Source organism: Lithobates pipiens, unplaced genomic scaffold, assembly GCF_037356315.1.
Source record: "Lithobates pipiens isolate NorthernLeopardFrog02 unplaced genomic scaffold, aLitPip1_a1.2 Scaffold_13, whole genome shotgun sequence".
Lineage (NCBI taxonomy): Eukaryota > Metazoa > Chordata > Amphibia > Anura > Ranidae > Lithobates > Lithobates pipiens.
In genome coordinates this window covers 62,177,458-62,201,233 of record NW_027507718.1, presented here as the reverse complement: position 1 = coordinate 62,201,233, position 23,776 = coordinate 62,177,458, and the positions used below count along the sequence as shown (strand labels likewise).

The 23,776-nt window shown below is 42.7% G+C and overlaps 1 protein-coding gene across 4 annotated transcripts in view; it reads right to left on the bottom strand.

The window, feature by feature from the left end:
* MOB3B (MOB kinase activator 3B) overlaps nucleotides 1–23,776 on the bottom strand; it is a 118,995-nt gene that overhangs the window by 69,015 nt on the left and 26,204 nt on the right. For 3 of the 4 annotated variants that reach the window (XM_077475139.1, XM_077475140.1, XM_077475141.1), the window contains exon 2: nucleotides 19,135–19,666. In XM_077475139.1, coding sequence (XP_077331265.1) covers nucleotides 19,135–19,552 — 418 coding nt within the window. In that variant the 5' untranslated portion in view covers nucleotides 19,553–19,666. Of the gene's footprint in view, nucleotides 1–19,134; nucleotides 19,667–22,727; nucleotides 22,750–23,776 lie in introns of those variants that run through there. The other variant, XM_077475142.1, reaches the window with a different exon arrangement.

Sequence of the window (23,776 nt, the reverse complement as noted above, 5' to 3'; positions counted from 1 at the left end):
CCTTGGAATTTAAAACACAGCCCAAGAAAGTGAGTAGAATGTCACTGCTGCTAAAATGCCATTGCTTGGGTTTTAGTATTAAATGGTTATATGTACAGTAAATGAGGTCTGTTAAATGGTAGAGATGTAGCAGAGTCCCCATTTGCTGCTCACCATGCTCAGATGCACTCACCAGGCTGCAAACTCCTTTTCCTACAATCCCCAGGGTTCCTGGACACACCCAGGGAAGACAAGTTGCCCAACAGCCAGGTGAGAGGCTCTCCATTGTCAGATCCAGCGTGTAGGCAATTGGGCTGGAACCTAATGGCATACAGCTTCTCAGGAGAACTCAGCTCCAGCGGGGAGCATCTCCCCAACTGATACCAGAGCGCTCCAGGTCGTTGGGTGCCCCTCCTGTGTCCTCAGAAGTTGGATACCTCCAGCTGTTTGCCTGTGTTACCAGAGCTAACCTGGACTTCACTGACAGGGATTCAGTTTATGAAGATAATCATAAGTACCCGTGTTCTGCAAAGTTTACAGAAGTAGTCATTATCAGCCAGACTCCCTGTTGTTATAAAACCATATAGAGACAATGGGGTTAATTTACTTTAACTGGATAATGCAAAATCTGGTGCAGCTCTGCATAGGAACCAATCTGCTTCCAGGCTTTTTTGTCAAAGCTTAAACCCAGGACCCGGCATTCACTATATCTGATCTCCAACAGTACACAGAACATGAAAATTGAATTATTGTAGTAAATATAAACTGCTAAGTACCTTTTCTCATCAGCAGTATATAGCAGTCTTGTGACTTCTATCACTGCCCGGTTAAAGATTGTAGGAGGATTTTTTTTTATTCTACTCTGACTGTCCTATGAGGATGACCCTCTGTCTAAACAGTGCCGATTGGCCATGTGCTGATCACAGGCACCCGCAAGAAAAAACACAAAAACAAAAAACTCCGTAGCAATACACACCAAACTGAGCATGTGTAGAGTGCCCCAAGGCTCTGTAATATCAGGAGATGGATTAGGGACTGTAGAAGAAGGGGAGGATCAGGGAAGAAAGGATTAAACAGCCTTATACACAATGTGGAGGATTAACTCCTTAGTTTCCACAATGTGTATAACAAGCATGCTTTACTACATATACACACTGATTGTACTGTGGTGGGTTTAGTAACGCTTTAAGACCCCTTTTACACTGGGTGTATTTCAGGCGTTTTTTTCAGGCGCTGTAGCGTTAAAAAAAAAAAAAAAAAACGCCCGTAAAGCACCTTAAAGAAGCCTCATCTGCAATCCCAATGTGAAAGCCCAAGTGCTTTCACACTAATGCCGCGTACACACGACCAGACTTTGAGGGACTAAGTCTGACAGAGTTCTGACAGCGTTCTGACAGACTTTCCGAATGAGCGGACTTGACCACACACAATCACACCAAAGTCCGACGGATTCAAACGTGATGACGTACGACTGGACTAGAATAAGGAAGTTCATAGCCAGTAGCCAATAGCTGCCCAAGCATCGGTTTTAGTCCGTCAGACTAGCACACACACGAGCGGATTTCTCAGTAGGAACTGGGTCCGGCGGAGTTCTGTTGGAAAAATTTGAAACATGTTCCATTTCTAAAGTCTGTCAGACTTTTGCAAATCAAAAGTCCGCTGCAGCCCACACACGATCGAATAGTCTGCCGGAATCATTCCGTCAGACTTTTGATGTTGAAAAGTCTGGTTGTGTGTACGGGGCATAAGGTGCAGCACTGGCAGGGTGTCAAAAAAAGTCCTGCAAGCAGATTCTTTGCAGCGCTTCTGGAGCGGTGAATACACCACTCCTAAAGTACCCTTTTCCATTGAACTCAATGGAAAGCACCTGCAAAGGGTTTTGGCAGCAGCGCTTTTAGCCCTTTATTTGGCCACTAGCGGGGGTTAAAAGCACTCCACTAGCGATTGAAAAACGCTGGTAACCAGCATTTTTCGGGCGCTGGCAGTGTGAAAAAGGGCTCTTAAAGCACTTGGGCTTTCACATTGGGATTGCAGATGAGGCTTCTTTCAAGCACTTTAATCACTTTTTTTAACGCTAAAGCGCCTGAAAAATGCACCAGTGTGAAAGGGGTCTATTGAACAAGCTGAAGTTAGAAGCGGATTGGCTATAATACACAGCTGCACCAGATTTTGCACTCCACTCCAGTTTTAGTAAATCAACTCCTATACTACGCAGCCGCATTTTACCCCGAGTCACAGAGGCATTGCGTTGAAGACTCCATGTTTGTGCAGCTTTTATAATCTGTTTTGTAATATTCTGCAAAGTATGCATGTCTCTTTTGTATTACTGATTCTAACTTTGCCCCGATCAGTAAACCAAGTTACAGTTACTCCCTGTCAAACCATTCAGCCCATTACAGTATATATTAATATAAATTGGTATCAAGTATTTGCTTTTAAAGTGGTTGTATACCCTTTTTTGGAACTTTTACCTACAGGAAAGCCTATAATAAGGCTTACCTGTAGGTTAAAAAAAATATCTCCTAAACCTGTACGGTTTAGGAGATATTCCCCTCGGTATGTGCCGCTGACTGCATGCGCACGAGGGGATTCTCGGCCTGAAAATCCGGCAGTGGCTGGCGGCCGGAAAGAAATCTCCCACGCGCGGGAGTGGCGATATCGTGGCTCCGGCCACTCACAGCGCCGGAGCTGCGATACCCGGAAGAAACGCAGAGGGAGCATGTCAGCTCCCTCGGCGTGGATCGTGCCAGATGTCGGGGCCTCGTTCTAAGGTAAGTATTTCATAATGAGCTAGTATGCGGTGCATACTAGCTCATTATGCCTTTTGCTTTGCAGGTGTTAAAAAAAAATAGCGGGTTTACTACCGCTTTAATATTGTCATTGTTTTGACTAAAAGACAGACATTCCTGTAGTCTATCACTTTGGTCTATCAGATCACATTACTTATTCTTCACAGTTTCCCTGATGTTCCACTTGTAGCATTGTACATTTCCTAGTGGCTTGCCTTACAGCAGACAATGATCAACGCTGATATCTAGCCCACGTAAATCCTCACCATGGAAATAGTGCAGCAAACAACGTTAAATATTAAAAACACTCTATAAGAAGAGGAGAAGGCTGGTTTCTCATGATGTTTGCTAATCTCCCAGGAAATAACTAAATCTCCAAAATAATCTAAGATTAATCACAGCATGTGGCCAGAACTTCTGTTTTCGCACAGGCCAGCACAACTATGGAGTTTACTCTCAGGATAAGGGGAATTAAACTATACGGAGCCGACATGTAAATACAAAAGTGTATATAAGATAGTCCTAGACATCAGAGAAAACATCCATCAGGTCCACTGTAACTGCGCAAAAAACATTAACATCTCAGTCACTCAAAAGTGTAAGCTCCGCTTTAAGCACTTCACCCCCTTCTATGCCACATTTGGCATGTAATTCTTTTTTTTTTTTTTTTTTTAGCGGGGGGGGGAGCAGGCACCTAGCTTTGACAGGTACCCGCTCCCACTTCTTCTTGGGCAGCCTAGGTAACTGGAGAGGAAGTTCTCCATTCCCCCTCCCTCCCTGCAATCTTCTGGGACACATCACAGGTCCTAGAAGAATGCCCGGCCATTGAGAAAGTGCATCACGACTCGCGAATGCGCAGTGTGCACCTGGCTGTGAAGTCGCAAGCTATCATAGCCGGGTGGCCACATTTGTAATGCTGGCACCGGGGAGAGGAGAGGGAGAGAAATGAGGGTTCGAACAGCCGCACAAAAGCTACTGCAACTTCGCGGAGCGGGTAACCTGTTCCCACTTTCGCTCCCTCCTATAGTCTAGGTGTTCGAAAGCAGAAGTGGACAGTGAGGCGAGTGGAAGTGGACACACGACAGGAACAATCACAAAGCGCAGCCTGGTTTGCGCACGTGTAGTGGGCATCTGGCTGTGAAGCTGCGAGCTGTCTCAGCCAGGTGCCCACAGGTAACATGCCAGTGCCAATGACAGACGATAGGACATGAAAATGGCTGTGTGAGCACATCAGTGGATCATGGGACAGGTGAGTGACTGCTGACTTTTAATCTTTAAGTGCAGATGATCTTTAAGATCTTTAAGCAGTAAGTAAGGGCAGGTGATTCATGTAGCTTTATTTCCTGGAATCCATCTGCCCTTGGCTCAGGCAAGCAGGTAAGAGGATGTGCTTAGCTGAGAAAGCCCCTCCTCCCCTTCTGGGATGTATGACATAATTTGCCTAGGCCTGGAAACAGGAAGTAACTGAAGAAAGGTAAAAAAAAAAAAAAAAAAAGAAGTTTAATATAAGTAAATACGATGTACTTTCATATCTATTTACTAATGCTAGCAGGATAAGGATTAAAAATAGTCAATGTTGATTGAATGAACTGAGTGAGATGGCATTAGGAGGATACTCTTGATCTCTGTTTATAAAAATACTAATCCCCTGGCTGTCATAATGATCCAATGGCTTCAGCACTTTCCAAGTTATTCATTCATACTAACCTCTGTCAAACGGAATCCACTTGCTCAACAGGTTATCACTCCGCTGATCCCAGCTGAGCAGGCAGGTGACAGGTCTGTGTCTGCTACACTGTGCAGAGCAGACACGGACACAGTCCTCTATGGGGAAATCAAATGGAAATTGACTGCCTGTCTATTTCCATCCAATGCTGTCCCATCCGCCAGATAGACGGAAAATAGGACCACCATCCATCTGTTTTCTTTTCGGGCAAGATCGGATTAGACATGTGTCCACTGACATCCACCTCTCCATAGAGGAGACTGGAGAGTCCGACCAAGTCCGCCTGAAAAACTGAAATATGAAAGGGCCCCAAGTGTGAAGATTCCAAGTTAAAGCCCAAATCCAAGCTTAGATGTTATCCCTTGCACTACACACGCCATTGGCTCCCGCTGCTGTCAAAGTCAGTTAGCCAATCAGGAGAGAGAGGGGGTGGGGCAGCTCCATGTCTGACTGGACACATGGAGCTGCAGCTCGGCTTGGGTGCTCCTATAACAAGCCCCTTGCTGTGGGGCACTCAACAGGAGGGAGGGGCCAGGAGCACCGAAGAGGGACCCGAAAAGAGGAGGATCAGGGCTGCTCTGTGCAAATCCACTGCAACAGAGCAGGTAAGTATAACATGTTTGTTATTTTTATAGGGGAAAAAAACGAGGCTTTACAATCACCTGAAGCACTATAGACTTTTTTTTTTAATTAAAGCGCAACTCCACTTTTGTTGAGAAAAAAAAAAGCATTCTCCTCTGGGTGATCTATGTACATTATAGGGATTTGAACAAACTTGCAAATTCCTACCTTTTGTTATTCTGACAAAATCCCTGTGCGTTTGTCCGTATTCATGTGGGAAAGTGAGTCTAATGGGAGAGGTTTCATAATTATCAATCAGCTGCAGCACCTGCAGGGCCCTAACGGAGGAAAGCTGCTGGGCCTGCATCCCCTTAGACGTAATTTCCTATTGGAAATCTCTCACCAAAAATGACATTTTTGTTGCAGGGGATGCCTGAAAACTACATCTTAGGCAGACTTCTGGGAAAATTGATGAGCCAATCACACAAGCAAGAAATGATGTTTCTGGGGGGTTGTTCTGTATACATTCTGTGTATAGAACACCTCCAGATAGCCATATTGCATTTTCAAAAAATGACAGAGCTGCAGATTAAAAAAGGAGAGGTAATTTTTAAGACCGTTCAATTGCAATATGACTTGTGTCGCAATCATATACGCTATATTATTTCTTTATTTGCTATTTTTTTCCCCACAAAAGTGAGGTTACCCTTTAAACTTCTAAGTGATAGTCTTTAGACAAGGACCTACAAATTGTCATTCACCGATCAAATTCAGAGCTAATAAATTAAGTGTTCTTCAGGTCACATTAACATGCTTTTGATTTCAATTCCATTAACAAATCAAGACTTGCGTGGGTTAGCCTTCAGTATATGTATAGTCCCTGACCCTTTTTATTGTGACTTACTAATTTTCCCAGACAATGGTACCCAGAAGAGAACGGATAGCAGACACCAATATATGCATTATTTAGCAGGGTCCTGGCAGCTGGGAAAGTGCTGTGTATCTTACATCAGTATTCTTAACATCAGACAGCAGCAGTCCCAGCAGAAAAGAAGAGGAAATCGACTCGCACTAATGCTGGTCATACACGCTTTACGTTTATTATCTGATTGATGTGTGGTTTGATCAAAACCACGGAATTCATAAGAAGCTGAGTAGCTATAAAGCTCTCTTTTGATTGATTTACACTCGATTTAGATCACATTCAATCAAACTGAGTTGATCAACCAGGATGGAAAATTATCAGTCGTATTGCACATCTCCGCAGCACTGAGATAACTTTGTTCGTGAACACGATCGTATTTTGCATGATCAGATGATGAGATTACATTGACAACAGATGATGTGTTGATGGATAACTTATGATCATGACTTACGATTGTATGTTAATTATCAACTGAAATCCACTTTCCTGTGTGGCATATTCATCATACAGATTGTTGACTATAGAATGATTATTCATATTGTACGAGATCAATTGGAAAAAAAAGAAAGTGATTACTGAAGCATATATGGCCACCATACGGCTTGTGTACAGGAGACCAGGGATGAGCAAGATGGAACCCACCTGAGCTATTCCCATCAGGAAGCAGTCATTGAGGACGGCCAATCATAAGCAGCTAAAGCATTCTCCACCCTGCAGCCACGTGTATACACGCCGCTCCTTGTATTCATGCAGTTGCGGGGCGGGAATGGCTCAGATGCTTAGAACTGCAATCACAAGTTACTGGAGGGATAGCTCAGGCGGGTTCGATCTAGTATTATTATTATAATAATACAGGTTTTATATAGCGCCAACAGTTTGCGCAGCGCTTACAACATGAGGGCAGACATTACAATTTGGTACAAGAGGAATCAGAGGGCCCTGGTCGTACGAGCTTTCAATCTAAAAAGGAAGGGGCAATTGATACAAAAAGGGGGGATGAGCTGATGGAGGAAGTAAAACAGTGTTAGTTAGAAGCAGGATAGGCTTCTTTGAAGAGAAGGATTTTCAGAGATCGCTTAAAGATGGATTAGGGGAAAGTCAGACAGATTGGGGTAGGGAGTTCAAAAGGATGGGAGAAGCTCTGGAGAAATACTGGAGGCAAGGATGGGAGGAGGTGACAAGGGAGCTAGAGAACAGGAAGTCTTGGGATGACCGAAGAGAGTGGCTTGGGGTGGAGGACACTGAATGGCTGGTGAGGTGGAATCTGGCAGCGACATTCATTATGAACTGAAGGGGAATAGTCCATGTAAAGGTAATCCAATGAGGAGGGAGTTGCAGTAGTCGAGGCGAGAGATGACCAGGGAGTGAATTAGAAGCTTGGTGGTGTCATTAGTTAAAAAGGTCTGTTCTGAGTAGAACTTGTCCTGTTAAACCACTGTATGGTCTTGGCCACCGTGCTGCAGCTCAGTTTCAGGGTCTTGGCAATCTTCTTATAGCCTAGGCCAGTGATGGCGAACCTCGGCACGCCAGATGTTTTGGAACTACATTTCCCATGGCGCTCATGAACTCTGCAGTGTAGTTGAGCATCATGGGAAATGTAGTTCCAAAGCATCTGAAGTGCCAAGGTTCGCCATCAGTGGCCTAGACCATCTTTATGTAAAGTAGCAATTCTTTTTTTCAGATCCTCAGAGTTGTTCTTCTTCGGCTCACTGGCCTACCTGCTGCAGAGAGGCCATAGCCCATTCCGGGGCTGTGGCCCGGTAGTTGGGGACCCCGGTTTTAAATGATAGAGACAGAATATCAACCAAAATTCCAGCAACAACACATAAAACAAATGCGATAAATTAAATTGCAGCTCAGTGAGCAAAATAAGTATTTGATCCCCAACCAAAAGATAACTATTTTCTATAGGATTAAGGTCTGGAGACTGACTAGGCCACTGCATGACCTTAATATGCTTCTACTTGAGCCACTCCTGTTACCTTGGTGGTATGTTTTGGGTAATTGTCATGCTGAAAGACCTATCTATGACCCCTCTTCAGTGTTCTGGCTGAGGGAAGAAGGTTCTCATCCAAGATATTACAATACATGGCCCCATCCATTGGCCCCTTAATGTGGCAAAGTCATCCTGTAACTTCAGCAGAGAAACCCAAGCCCCAAAGCATACCTCGGTGCCTCCGTACTGGACTGTAGGGCTGGTGTTCTTAGGGTCGTAGTCAGCATTTTTCTTCCCCTAAACACGGCAAGTCGAGTTAATGCCAAAGAGCCAAATTTTGGTCTCAATTGACCACAGCACTTTCTCCCAATACTTCTCTGAATAATTTAGATGTTCATTAGCATAACTGTACATGTGCCTTCTTGAGGAGAGGGACTCGTTTTTGGAGGAAAAAAAAAATGCAGACTATGACCTGCAGAAAACACCAGCCCTACAGTCAAGCACGGAGGTGGAACCATTATGCTTTGGGGCTGCTTCTCTGCTAAAGGTACAGGCCGACTTTGCCACATTTAGGGGCCAATGGATGGGGCCATGTATTGTAAAATCTTGGATGAGAACCTTTCTCCCTCAGCCAGAACACTGAATATGGGTCACGGATGGGTCAGCATGACAATGACCCAAAACATATTGCCAAGGCAACAAAGGAGTGACTCAAGAAGAAGCACATAAAAAGGTCATGGAGTGGCCTAGCCAGTCTCCAGACCTTAATCCTATTGAAAATGTATGGAGGGAGCTGAAACTTCGAATTGTTAAGCGACAGCCAACAAAAACAAAGTTCCACCAACATTTTTTTAATTACGATTAATCTTGCATAATGCATATCAAGCTATTCTAATTCTTGACATAAGAGCTGCCTTTATTATATATTTATTTTTAAAAAATACCTTAGATTTTTCCTTCTTGTGGATTCCCATCTTGCTTGTGGGCAGGAGAAGCCCACAAGCATATTCTTCCGGGATACAGCGCTGCTGTATTCCCAGCATGCACTGTCCGTTCTCGCGCATGCGCAGTAACAGCATGTAGCGCCACTGTACACTTTGCAGGTTGCCATCACAACGGGTGGCGTCGGAAGTTTCTGCTCCATTGTTATGACAACCTAGCCCTCGCCGCTGCCCACCGACTCCTGGGAAATGATGACACAAATCTCCCAGGAGCTGTAGCGAGCAGAGGGGCCGAGGGAAGTGACGTCAATAGCTGCTGTGAGGAAGGGGAAGATTAGAAGGGACCACATAGCAACAGGGATTAAAAGGCAAGTAAAAAAAAAAATTAAAAATGTCTCCAAATGTCATTTGTTATGTAATTTGCTGCACATTTATGTAAAATTATTTTTATGGGTGGAACTCCGCTTTAAGAATTTAGAGAAGATGTGTAAAAATTAGTGGACCAAAGTTCCTCCTGAGATGTGTGCAAACCTGGTCACCAACTACAAGAAGGGTCTTACCTCTGTGCTTGCCAACAAGGCTTTCTCCACCAAGTACCAAGTCATGTTTTGCTTGGGGATCAAATACTTATTTTACTCAATTCATAAACATTTGTATCATGATTTTTTTTCTGGATTTTACATTGATATTCTGTCTCCATCATTTAAAATACACCTATGATAAAAATGATAGACCCTTCATTTCTTTGCAAGTGGGCCAACTTACAAAATCTGCAGAGGATCAAAAAATAAATTTCCCCCACTGTATATATAAAATGTATTTGTATACCACACACACACACACACACACACACACACACAGTATATATAGATTCAGAATGCATTGAGGCCAGCGTGCCGGGCATCAAGCATCTTAAAGAAGATGATCTTGACAACGGTGGGCTTCATTTCCTTCAGTACGTTTATCCTTGACTAATGTACAGCACAATGTAACCAAGGTCAGCAAAAACCTTTCCATGTGTTGATTGCTCTAATGTAAGGTGAAATCTGATTGGTTACCTTGTGCCACTTTATTAAATGAGCCTGTTACCAAGACTTTACTGACGTACAGCATTTTCCTACATTTGGAATAATGCTGTAAAATCAATAGATGCCTATTACAATGATCAGTAATTGGTGGGGGGGGGGGGGGGGGGGCGGACACAATTGTATGCTTACTTTGCCCTGCATTTCAAATCAGTACTAATTTGTTTGCTTGTCTGCTTTCCACTGTTATATATTACTATGTTCTTTGATTATTGTGCTCATTTAAGCAACAGACATCTGCTGCTATTTTTTTTTAAATGGTAGCAACAAATCACCGAAGGCATCGTGAAATGAGCCCGAAGCATCTGCTTTTTAGCATTAATAAGGGTTACAAATGAAAAATGAGGCCATGCCATGGAGGTCTAGTCCACATGACCAGCTGTTAGATTAAATAACAATAGCTCTCAGGGTAATAATTGTGTTAAATGCAACCAAAGCACGCAACTGGTCTTTGGGAAAGTCACAAACACAACGTACACAAACAATTGCAAGCTACAGGTCAAATAACAAGAGACGGAGCTGAAAGCATGGGCAGACAACCCTGCAGAGGTGGAGATCTACCTGGACTATGAAAGATCAAAGATCACTGGAGTGCGGTGCACTTGTTTTTTTTTTTTATTAAATGGACCTTTTATCCCTTTATAGTAAAAGATAAAATTTGCATCTAAATTTTTACAGCCATTACTAAAACGTAACCATTTCTTTCAAATAAATCCACTAACATTTCTGTCACTTCCACTTTTCTCCGGCCATTGGTGACGCACTTGGTGCCTCCCAACTGCCTGGCTAAGTCATCAATGCCTTCCAGATAGTTCACAGAAGACAATGATAATGTTAACTGTTATATCCTGTGCACCTAATTTAGGCACAGATGGCTCAGTGGGCCTCAAAGTAGAAGCCGGCTATCCAATAATGTGATCATTGAAAATGTAATAGCTCTGCCAGTAAGTGGGGAAAGGAAGGAAGGTGGGTGCACTTTAGAAGATAACCTAGCAAGGCTCTATTGAAAAGGTAAGGGAGGTTTTAATAAAAACGTAATACAGATCACTGTGAAATATAAAAACGTATGCTATCATTGTTATCTTGAGTAGGAAACTAGGCATTCACTTTTATTAACAGCGCAGGGGTAAGTAATCTGGAGGTTGGAGGTCAGTAGTATTTATTGCAGAGTGGAGGGGTCAGGCATATGTAATGAAGAGTAATCAAGAATTTAGAGGTCAGCAGTATGGATCGCAGAGTGCCAGGAGTATATAATGCAGAGTTTGAGGTCAGTAGTATGCAACACAGAGTTCAGAGGTCAGTAGTAGGTAACACAGCTTACAGAGGCCAGTGGTATGTCACACAGAGTCCAGGGGTCAGTAGTAGGTAACACAGCTTACAGAGGCCAGTAGTAGGTAACACAGATTACAGAGGCCAGTGGTATGTCACACAGAGTTCAGGGGTCAGTAGTAAGTAACACAGCTTACAGAGGCCAGTGGTATGTCACACAGAGTCCAGGGGTCAGTAGTAGGTAACACAGCTTACAGAGGCCAGTGGTATGTCACACAGAGTTCAGGGGTCAGTAGTAGGTAACACAGATTACAGAGGCCAGTGGTATGTCACACAGAGTTCAGGGGTCAGTAGTAGGTAACAGAGATTACAGAGGCCAGTGGTATGTCACACAGAGCGCAGGGGTTGGGAGTAAGGAAAGCAGAGTTCGGAAAAAATGTAACGCAGTGTGCAGGGTCAGGAGTAAGTGTACTACAGAGTGCAGTAGGGTAGTGTAGTGGGTAGATAACAATTGAGGAGTTGCTAACCCCTGACCTAAAGATTATTTTTGTAATTCCTTTATTTTATAAAAAGGCCATGTAGAGTACAAATGATGCCATTGTGGCGTTAGCAGCTGCTAGCGATAATCCCAGGTAAAACCCGGCATGCTGGCTGTAACCAAGTTTATCTATCTATCAAATTGGTACATTCAGCCTGCCCATACAGTACATGATTAGAATCTCATAGATTGGAAACATGTATGGCCTGCATTCTTTCCACAGTGTTTCTTTCAGTGAAGGAGCGACAAATTGCTCATCCAGGAAATGGAGATATACATAGCCTTGAAAAAGTATTCATCCCCCTTGAAATTTTCCACATTTTGTCATGTTACATGTTTTTTATTGGGATTTTATGTGACAGACCAACACAATTGTGAAGTGGAAGGAAAATGATAAATGTTTTTTTACAAATAAGGTATGTGAAAAGTGTGGCGTGCATTTGTAGTAAGGCCACACACAGAGTTTTGCTTTTAGGCCAAAAAGTTAAATTTTGGTCTCACCTGACCAGAGCACCTTCTTCCACGTTTGCCGTGTACCCCACATGGCTTCTCACAAACGGGACTTCTTATGGCTTTCTTTCAACAACGGCTTTCTTCTTGCTACTCTTCTATAAAGGCCAGATTTGTGTAGTAAATGACTAATAGTTGTCCTGTGGACAGATTCTCCCACCTGAGCTATGGATCTCTGCGGCTCCTCCAAAGTTATCATGGGCCTCTTGGCTGCTTCTCCGATTAATGCTCTCCTTGCCTGGCCTGCCAGTTTAGGTGAACGGCCACATCTTTGTTAGGTTTTCAGTTGTGCCATGTTGTTTCTATTTTTGGATGATGGATTAAACAGTGCTACATGAGGTGTTCAAAGCTTAGGATATTTTTTTAGAACCTAACCCTTCTTTAAACTTCTCCACACCTTTATCCCTGACCTGTCTGGTTTGTTCATTGGCCTTCATGATGCTGTTTGTTTACTAAGGTTCTCTAACAAACCTCTGGGCGCTTCACAGAACAGCTGTATTTATACCGAGATTAAATTACACACAGGTGGACTCTATTTACTAATTAGGTGACTTCTGAAGGCAATTGGTTCCACTAAATGTTAGTTATCAAGGGGTATCAAGGGTATCATTGGTTGTAACATGACAAAATGTGGAAAAATTCAAAGGGGTGTGAATACTTTTTCAAGGCACTGAAGTATATATACATTATAGAAGCAGAGTGAGTATTCTCACATGTTTTGATGATCCTTTTGCCAATGAGTTGTTACCAAGGTCAGATTTAAAAGTGTGACCTGGGCCTCATTGCATCACCTACATGTTCTCCTAACATGCTAAAAAAAACCTTAGGACAAGGCTGTGGCTAGTGCGACATGCAGTTAAACATTTACAGCATTCCATGATAATAGAGCGGTCTATGGCTAGCTATCATCACAGCATAATAATGTGAGAGCCAATGCAAATGTGGATTTGAGCACCAGCAAATTATTGCTTTTCAGTGCTAAAAAAAGAAATGTGAAGACCATGCATTTGATATGAAATGAGCCAGAAGAGGCTAGCACATACAGTATCTCACAAATATGAGTACACCCCTCACATTTCTGTAAATAATTTATTATATCTTTTCATGTGACAACACTGAAGAAATGACACTTTGCTAAAATGTAAAGTAGTGAATGTACAGCTTGTATAACAGTGTACATTTGGTGTCGCCTTAAAATAAATCAACACACAGCTATCAATGTGTAAACCGCTGGCAACAAAAGTAAGTACACCCCTAAGTAAAAATGTCCGAATTGGGACCAATTAGCCATTTTCCCTCCCCGGTGTCATGTGACTTGTTAGTGTTACAAGGTCTCAGGTGTGAATAGGGAGCAAGTGTGTTAAATTTGGTGTTTGGTCACTGGAGGTTCAACATGGCACCTCATGGCAAAGAACTCTGAGGATCTGAAAAAAAGAATTGTTGCTCTACATAAAGATAGCCTAGGCTATAAGAAGATTGACAAGACCCTGAAACTGAGCTGCAGCATGATGGCCAAGGCCATACAGCAGTTTAGCAGGACAGGTTCCACTCAGAACAGGCCTCGCCATGGTTGAGCAAAGAAGCTGAGTGCACATGCTCAGCATCAGACCCAGATGTTGATTTGGGAAATAGGTGTACGAGTACTGCCAGCATTGCTGCAAAGGATGAAGGGGTGAGGTGTCAGCCTATCAGTGAACCTATCAGTGCTCAGACCTTATACGCACACTGCATCAAATTGGTCTGCATAGCTGTCATCCCAGAAGGAAGCCTCTTCTAAAGATGATGCACAAAAAAAAGCCTGCAAACAGTTTGCTGAAGACAAGCAAACTAAGGACATGGATTACTAGAACCATGTCCTGTGGTCTGATGAGACCAAGATAAACTTGTTTGGTTCAGATGGTGTCAAGTGTGTGTGGCGGCAACCAGGTGAGGAGTACAAAGACAAGTGTGTCTTGCCTACAGTCAAGCATGGCGGTGGGACTGTCATGGTCTGGGGCTGTATGAGTGCTGCCGGCACTGGGGAGCTACAGTTCATTGAGGGAACCATGAATGCCAACACGTACTGTGACATACTACAGCAGAGTATGATCCCCTCCCTTCGGGGACTGGGCCGAAGGGCAGTATTCCACCATGATAATGACCCCAAAACACACCTCCAAGTCAACCACTGCTAAAGAAGCTGAGGGTAAAGGTGATGGACTGGCCAAGCATGTCTCCAGACCTAAACCCTATTGAGCATCTGTGGGGCATCCTCAAAGGGAAGGTGGAGGAGTGCAAGGTCTCGAACATCCACCAGTTCTATAATGTTGTCATGAAGTAGCAGAGGAGGACTCCGGTGGGAACCTGTGAAGCTCTGGTGAACTCCATGCCCAAGAGGGTTAAGGCAGTAACGGAAAAAAATGGTGACCACACAAAATATTGACACTTTGGGCCCAAATTTTCATTTTTGTTACCAGAGGTTTAGCCATTAATGGCTGTGTGTTGAGTTATTTTGAGGGGACAGCAAATTTACAGTTATACAAGCTGTACGCTCACTACTTTACATTGTAGCAAAGTGTCATTTCTTCAGTGTTGTCACATGAAAAGCTATAATAAAATTTTTACAAAAATGTGAGGGGTGCACTCACTTTTGTGAGATACTGGAGCTCCAATGACCTCTATCCCATAAGTGACCACATTCGTGTGGCTTTATTGCACTTGTCCATATGTTCATTTCCTAATGCACCTTGTCTATTTGCTGCAAACAGTTAAAAAACACCAGGTTTTTTATGACAGCTTGAGAGGCAGATGTTGAAGGAGGATAAAAAAGGAAGAAGAAGAATAAAAAAAAAAAAAAAAAAAAAAGGAGGCAAGGAACAAATGTGTTTTTGTTTAGGATGACCCCGTATAACTTGCTCAGTGGGATTCCTCTAGCAGCGCAATCATGCTTAACCAATAAAATCCACTCATTCCGCCTGCACCGACAGAGGAATAATGTGATGGAAAGCTCTTCCTCCAACCCTCGGAGGATGACACTTCTCCTACCAGAACATTCCTCATGAGGGTAGCTGCAGGAAGCCACAAAAATGCTTCATAACAAAGCCTTGCACAACCCGCAGAAGTGCACTGACCAGCTTAACAATGTCCTAAAACAAGCAACTGTCAGCCATATGTCCTTTGTACATAAAGGGGGAAGCCACAGACACGTAGATGTGCCTGGCCGCAAAACAAGCACCGCGTCTTCCATAGTGCTGTGATAGGAGCTTGTTACCACCGGATATTCCATGTAGAATTAGGCAAATATTTCTTCTCTGCTGAAAAGGAAACAAACATTTTAGGAATGCCTGCAAGGGATTGCCAGCATGCTGAAAAATCATTCTCTCCAGCATTATTTCTTGCTATGATCATCACACCCCATGAAAACACCTAAATATGTAAAATTATTGAAAAGCTGAACGCAAATTGCACCGTCTTCTAATCAAAGGGTAACATGATTGTGGGTATTGTACTATGCTGCCAGCCTGACACATTTTCTTACACTTTTACAATCTGTTAACTGCTGTGATCTCACACACACACACACACACACACACACACACACACACACACACACACACACACACACACACACACACACACACAATTAAACAGATGACGGTGGTAACAGTCTTGATATTGGACGATGGCATCTAATGTGTTAAACTGGAAAAAATGCAGCAAGTGCACTTTAAGAAATGACTGCACTGACTGAAATAACATGTCTGCCATTTCTTCCCAATGATTTATAGCCATGATCTTCATAGCTGCACTGCTGTCACTCTATGTGACATCTAAATTGGATTTCTATTGGTCTTTATCCCTCATCACATCTATGACATGAATCATAGCACCATGTACAGACTCTATTAGCTTTTCTTGTTCTTAGTAGTGACCATTGGCTGCAGTGTAAGAGCAAGCCCACAATATACAGAAAAGGTATTCTGAATCTGCTGTCATTGCTGAAGGTTCCATTCTGAAGATTTATATTGATCTAATTCTAGTCCTTTTCATCCCCCCTTTTTAAACTTAAAGTGATTGTTTTTATTTTTTTATTTTTTTTATTTTACAAACATGTTATACTTACCTGCTCTGTGCAATGGTTTTGCACAGAGCAGCCCCCGAGACTCCTTTTCTCAGGTCCCCTGCCAGTGCTCTGGGCCTCTCCTTGCCAGGTGCCCCCATAGCAAGCAGCTTGCTATGGGGGCACACGGCAAGGATGGGGGACACATTGCTACAGGGACACTTGACACAATAAGGGCAAGCGATTCTTCACCTTCATGCATAGAATGCATACAGGTAAAAAAGCATCAGCCTTTACAACCACTTTAAAGGGGTTGTAAACCTCCGACATGAAATATGAGCAAAACATGCTTCTATATTGTGTACTAGTCTCAATTCAGAGCACTAAGTGTAATTTCTGTCTGCTGCTTTGTTCCTCTGCTATCAGAGTGACTTCTAAAAAGTTCTCCAGACACCAAGAGAGGAAAAAAAGGTGACGGGGAGGGACCTCCAGCAGATTGACAGCCTCAGCTGTTCCTGTGTGCTGTGTGAAGGGGGTGTGTCTCTTCCCTCCAATCAGCTCTCAGAGCTCTCCTCACTGAGCTTTGCAGAGTGCAACTTCAACTCTCCACCCCCTTTTTTATGAACACTCAGACAAACTTTATTATTCTGGACTTTGAATGGATGTAAAGAAGAGAAAACTGCAGATAAACAGGTACAGCTTATATAGGAGGATTTGTTTCATCTCTGTGTATCATCTGCAGCCAGCCACTTCACTGGTTATATGTAAGGGTTTACAACACTTAAAGCTTTTTAGTCAATCACTGCAGTCAAGACCCCTTTTACAAGAGCAATGCTGACTTTCAATGCGTGGTGTATGCCTTTGTCAGTTAGCCCATGCTTAGCAGGAAATCCAGAGACGACATGCCAGTTTGAAAGGGTTTCTGCACTAGTCACTTCGATGGGGCATGTTGGCACTGAACACAAAATGCCCTACATCTTTTGCCTCCCAGCTGTGACAGCTTGCCTGGGGCCATCCAGCAGACAATGCTGGGTTGTGACAGGCACCTGAGGCACATTAAAAAGTCGCCTCAACACACGTACTTACATTGTCAGTTATAACTATGCCATATACTTGGTATAACAACAATGCATGGCCTTATTTTATGCAGTTCGGTCTTCAGTGACATTTGCTTAATAATGGCCGGTTATTGACCTTTTCCATGGAACGTACCTACCGAATGTCTGTACTCATTTTGCCATTTGCCTCAATTAAGCAGTAATAAGTGGCCGTCTTTTTCCTTCTTGTAAAATGTAAAAAAATCATATTATAAAAAATGTACACGCTTAAAAATGCACCTCAAACGCCTGGTTTTGCTACACCAACAATGCCCACAAGAAAGGGACCAAACTCTGAGTTTAATGAGCTGCATTGCCAAGTATGTAAATGGCTGTTCTTAACAAAAGTTTGCTTGATATAAAAACAGTGCAAAGTGCAATCATGAAGTAAAGCAAACCATACAGTCCCACCCTCCTCCGTGCATAAGGAAAGCTCTTGTGACCCAAGAACTCCTCATGGCCAAATTCAGCCTCAAAGACACTTTAGGATGGTCACATTACAACTATGATGGGGCTGACCCTTCTAACGTCTTTGGCCAAACACCCCTAAAGGCATAATGATTCTATCGTTGAAGAAGGCAGAGGCACACTGATGGCATGCCATGTGTTTAGGAGAATTGTTATATGTAAGTAAAAACTGAAAGCAAAAAAAAAAAAAATTCAAATAAAAAAAAAGAAGATGGTTAAAAAACAGCTTTCAGCTTTTTAAAAAAAGCAGTTAAAAACATGGGAAGACGGAATATTGAAGTCAGGGGAATAGGAGATGCATCAACTAGAAGTTATTGCAACAAATATTAAAGCAGAACTATAGGAATTTAGTTTTTTTTCCATTTTGAATAGAGCAAGTAAGTGTTATAACCCCGTCAGGTTTTTTTTTTTTTTTTTCCCCGCCATCTTTCCCATTGCAGAGATTTCCCTTCAATTTCTGTCACATAGCTAAACAGGAAGTGACAGGAAAAATCTGCCAATTAAAGGGAATTCCTTGGGGACTCCCAGGTCCCAACTAGAGGATTTTCCTTCTGTTACGTTTTCTGGGGACAACCCAAAATTAGGGATTTTCTTTACTTTCACTTGCAATAATGGTAAACAAGACAAACAGATAGTGAATCTCCTGCTCGGTTCACACAGGACGCGGCACGACTTGCAGCGCCGCGACCTGCAAAATTACTTCTGTATAGAAGTCAATGCAAGTCGCCCGAAGTCATGCCAAAAGTAGTACAGGAACCTTTTTTCTAAGTCGGAGCGACTTGAGTCGCTCCTATTAAAACGGTTCCGTAGTACAGAACGGGGGCGACTTGTCAGGCGGCGAAGTCGCCTGGACAAGTCGCCCCTGTGTGAACCGAGCCTAACAGGGGCACAGACAGTAAGAAAAATGGACAAACATTTTAATCCCTCTGCACTCTGTCCAAAACTAAAAACAAAGTTTTGCCTTTAGTAGAACGTTGTTAAAAAAAAAATTTTTGGAAAATTCTTTTTTTTTAGAAGAAGTTTTTTCACATAAAAAGTTACAAAAAAAAAAAATTTAATAAAAAAAATTTAAATAAAAAAAAGCACACAACTTATTAAAAACATTCAGCAGTACCATTCAACAGCACCAGTGTACAATGTATCTCCCAGAGAAATGACAGCAACAATCTTAACTTTGTTAAATTCTGACAGATCTTGCACCAGTGAGAGACATTAGAAGAAACAAGACAGGTATATTTTGGAGCTAAACTGATGACCAAAATTCGACTTACCCACACTAGTAGGAAATATATCTTCATTGTTAATTTGCACTTCAATCCAATCCATAAGTAGGTTCATATAATTAGGTGCTGGTAAGGCAGTAGGTTTCTTGTATTTAAGGTCATCTTGCCATCTATACTCATATTTTGGACCCCCAGACATAACAGGACACGTCGTCTCTGTGCAGGAGTCACAAATGGTACCGTAGATGAGGTTAATCCTATTGAAAAAGTCAACCACGTGAACAGCCACCCAGTCGTTGAGGTCCTCTCCACTGGGCAGCTGAACCGTAGCCTTCAAGTCAACTCCGGAGCTCAGAGATGCCTGAGCCCGTTTATGTAACTCAAATCTTTGTGTGCCCGGATCAAACTTTCTCTTGGGTCGAAATGTCTTGTCCTTGTTAAATACTTGCTTTAGTCCTATGGACATGTCTCTTGTGTTTGAAATGTAGCCTCAGTCTTCAAGTGAATCGAGTTTTGCACAAGATGGAGGAATATCAACAAGGTAAACGCAGGTCAGTCTTGGTTCACTTTATTTCATTTCCTAGGAAAAGAAGGGAAATTGTGTAAAAACATAAAAAGTTAAAAAACAAACATAAAAAAACATAATAAAAAAACAAAAACAAACCTACTGTATATCTTCTAAAGTACTTTACAATAGAATCGTTCAATCATTCGGTGGTCTACTGGCGCTTTAATCTTATAACAAGGAAAAGCACACTTTTTAAATGTCAAAGAACTGCAACAGAAGGGCTCCTTTTACAATAGCGTGTCTGTTGTACGATTTCTAGTGCAACTTTGATGCGACTTTTGGGTTTGGCTTTGATCTGACTTTACATTCTCTGGACCAAAGTCGCATCAAAAGCTGTAACAAAGTAGTGCAGTTTCTGAAGTCGCAGTGACTTCTGTAGTGTCACGAAGACGGCTCTCATAGAAATACATTGAATTTCACATGTCCTGGGACTTGGGGGTCTCACAAGTTGGATCTCAAGTCACACAAGTGTGAAAGGAGCCTAAAGGCTGCCATACATGGGTCGAATTCCAAAAGAATTTTAGTTCAAATTTCGCACCATTAGTGGGCTGCAGCAATGGGACGATTTTTGTGTGGCCATTAAATTTGAGTAATCGGGCATGTTGTAAATTGTTTGAAAAACAAACTCGTTTCTAATCAATAATGGGAGAATCGTGCGAGAAATATAAAATCGAAAAAGAAATATGCAGGTGCACAAGAAAAGAAAATTCACTGAAAAAAAAAAAAAAAAAAAAAAAAAAAAAAAAAAACACAAGAAAAGAAAAGAAGATTCCCAGCCACGAAAATTCCTTTGACATAGTAAGGTTGAATAAAGACACCAGTCCATCCAGTTCAACCCGAGTGTCTACAATTGTCCCTATCCCTGTACATTGCACACTCACATCGGTCCCTACCCTCAAGGAGCCCACAATCCAAGGTCCATATTCATACACTAGGGACAATTTTGGACAGAAGCCAATTAACCTACCTGCATGTCTTTGGATTGTGGGAGGAAACCGGAGTACCCGGAGGAAACCCACGCAGGCACAGGGAGAACATGCAAACTCCAGGCAGGTAGTGTTGTGTTTGGGATTTGGACCAACAATACATTTTTATTGCTAGGCGAGAGTGCTAACCATTACACCACTGCGCCCTACTTTCTGTAGCAAAATGAGGGGAAATTGAAGGCTTGGTTGGTCAAATTTCAAAATCAACGGTGGCATCATCGGATCACAAAAAAATTGACAAAATATCAGATTTTCAAAAGAAAATTTGTTTGGAATTTGATGGCCTACATTAAAAAATGAATTCTTCTGTTATTTAACTGCTCCCACAATAGGTGAGCACATTTGAAATTTCACCCTTAACCCTGGTACACACAGGTAGTTTATTTTCGTTCAACCCAGTGAGCTTGGAAAAAAAAAAAAAAAAACTCACGCACTCAAGGTACTAATGATGCAATGTTAGTACGGTGATCTTCCCTGTTAGATATTGTGTTCTGACAGGGAGACTGCTCCGTCACCATTGGCTGCAAGCGCTGATTGGTTGCCAGTCGGCTGTTGGTTTTCTAGTATGCCCATTTGACAGAAGTCAAATGTTAGGCCTGCTTTTGTCGCACAGGCTGTTGTACACACAGGGCGAATGTTGGATGGTTTCTGTTGAACAGGCCAATATTCAGCCCGTGTGTACCAGCCTTTAGCTATTGTTCTGCGGACAACTCCAAAATGTTGTATTTACACTCACTTTTTGTCTAGGTGATAACAGTCATCACGACAAACAGGGAGGTGAACAAAGTATATCCCCTTATAGCAGTGATGGGATATGAAAGCAATGGAACGAAGCAGCAGACAGAAATGACACTTAGTGCTCTTATTTCAGTGGTCATCAACCCTGTCCTCAGGGCCCACTAACAGGCCTGGTTTGCATAATAACTGAAATACATCACAGGTGAGATCATTTGCTGCTCAATGATTGCAATATTCTAGTCTGCATCTCCCCAAGGTAATACATAAACCCTGGCCTGTTAGTGGGCCCCGAGGACAGGGTTGATGACCACTGCTCTTAATTGACACAATTACACTCTCTAGGGCAGTGATGGTGAACCTTGGCACCCCAGATGTTTTGGAACTACATTTCCCATGATGCTCATGCACTCTGCAGTGTAGCTGAGCATCATGGGAAATGTATTTCCAGAACATCCGGGGTGCCAAGGCTTGCCATCACTGCACTATAGAGTGTAATTGTGTCAATTAAAAGCACAAAGTGTTATTTCTGTCTGCTGCTTCATTCCTCTGCTTTCAGCATGAATCACTTCTGACAAGTTTTCCTGACACCAAGAGAAACATGGTGACAAGAGAGGGACCACCAGCTGATTGACAGCCTCAGTTCTGTTCCTGTGTGACCGGGGAGGGGTATCTCTTCCCTCCAATCAGCTCTCAGAGCTCTCCTCACTGCACTCTGCAGAGTGTAATTTCAGCTCTCCACCCCCTTTTTTCTGAGAGCTTAGACAAGCTTTATAAATGCTGGACTTTGAACAGATGTAGAGAAGAGAAGACAGCAGATAAACAGGTACAACTTGTGAAGGAGGATTTGTTGGATCTCTGTATCACCGGAGGCCAGTCACTTTACTGGATATATGGAAGGGTTTACAATCCAGATGTGGTTTTGCTAGTACTAAGGTGTCATCTGAAGATGTAACATCAGCTACAGAAATGCATACAGTGATAAAATGATTGATGTCATCGGCACGTTAAGTGAATTACAGCATGTGTTTTGAGCAGCTTCTTCTTCTTGTGTTTCCTAGGACAGGCACACTATTGTCTACATTTATTGTGAAGAGCAGATGACAGAATGATTTCCTTCCTCGGTGTCGTTAGATTTCACGAGGGCCAGCTTTTCATCCAAGTAGTCATTTACTTCAATCTTTTATACTGCCTTCCCCGTCCACATCTGTAATGAACATTTTGTACCCGATAGCTGAACAAGTGCTATGTGCTAAAGCTTATTGCTTCCAACAGTGTGTTGACAAGTCCCCCAAGTGAAAGGCGTCTAAACTATCTGCACGTGTGCTGTACGGTGTAGTGGAGTTAATTACCGCGGTGTCACCGTGACTGGAGGATGAACTCCATGATGACTCGTGTCTAGGTAGAGACTCTCTGCGCTTTTCTCTTCCCCTGCTGTACACGGATATGTTCATAGAGTCTTCTTTGAAGAAAACAAAACAAGTCATGACAACTAACAGTCCCGACCAGTGATCTCACACTGCATGCTTTACATTCATGTGGCTAAACATGTGCGCACACTATGAACACAAATATCATTTACAACATTACCACTTGCAGATTCCCTTATTCATTGGAGGACTACAATGGAGGTTCTCCTTTCCTTCGATCCGCTCTGCTAACGTTTTCCCACTGATTGCTTTCTCAATGTCTGTTTTTTTTTTAAAGTGATATTAAAAAGTGGTTCTAAAGGCTCAAGTTTTTTTTTTTTTAGAATGCATAAAAAGGTAAAAAAAAATGTTAAATACCTGAGCTCTATCGCAATCCAGTGATGTACACAAGAGCCTCGGTTCTCCAGGGACTCTCCCTCCTCATTAGCTGAGGCCATGGGCTTCCACTGTTATCAACCACAGCCCATAGGTCAATGAGGAGTGAGAGGGGGCGGGGACGAGCTGTGGCTCTGTGCGAGAATGGGCACGCAGAGTGGTAGCTCGGGAGCGAACCTGCTTAGGTGCCCCCATTGCAAGCTGCCAGTGAAGCCAGTGCAGGACCCTAGAAGAGGAGAATCAGGGCTGCTCTGTGCAAAACCACCACACAGAGCAGAGGTAAGTATGACGTCTCTTATTTAAAAAAATAATTGCCTTTAATATCACTTTAACCATATACGTTGCTATGGCAGCAGATACCAAAGGGCTAAGTAACTCCCCCCTATTGTTTGCAGCCAAGGAAGCTGCCATCTTTGCCTCTGTTTAATCCACAACTGCCATGATGCTGCACGTGATAAGTTATAACACCAACCATTGGATGGTTTGACAGTTTGGAGAGCCCAACCAATGGGAGGGTTTCATTTCCGTTTGCCGGAAATGTAACTTTTTTATGGAAGGGTTTACATCCGCTTTAAACTTTCCTATTCTTTCTTGAT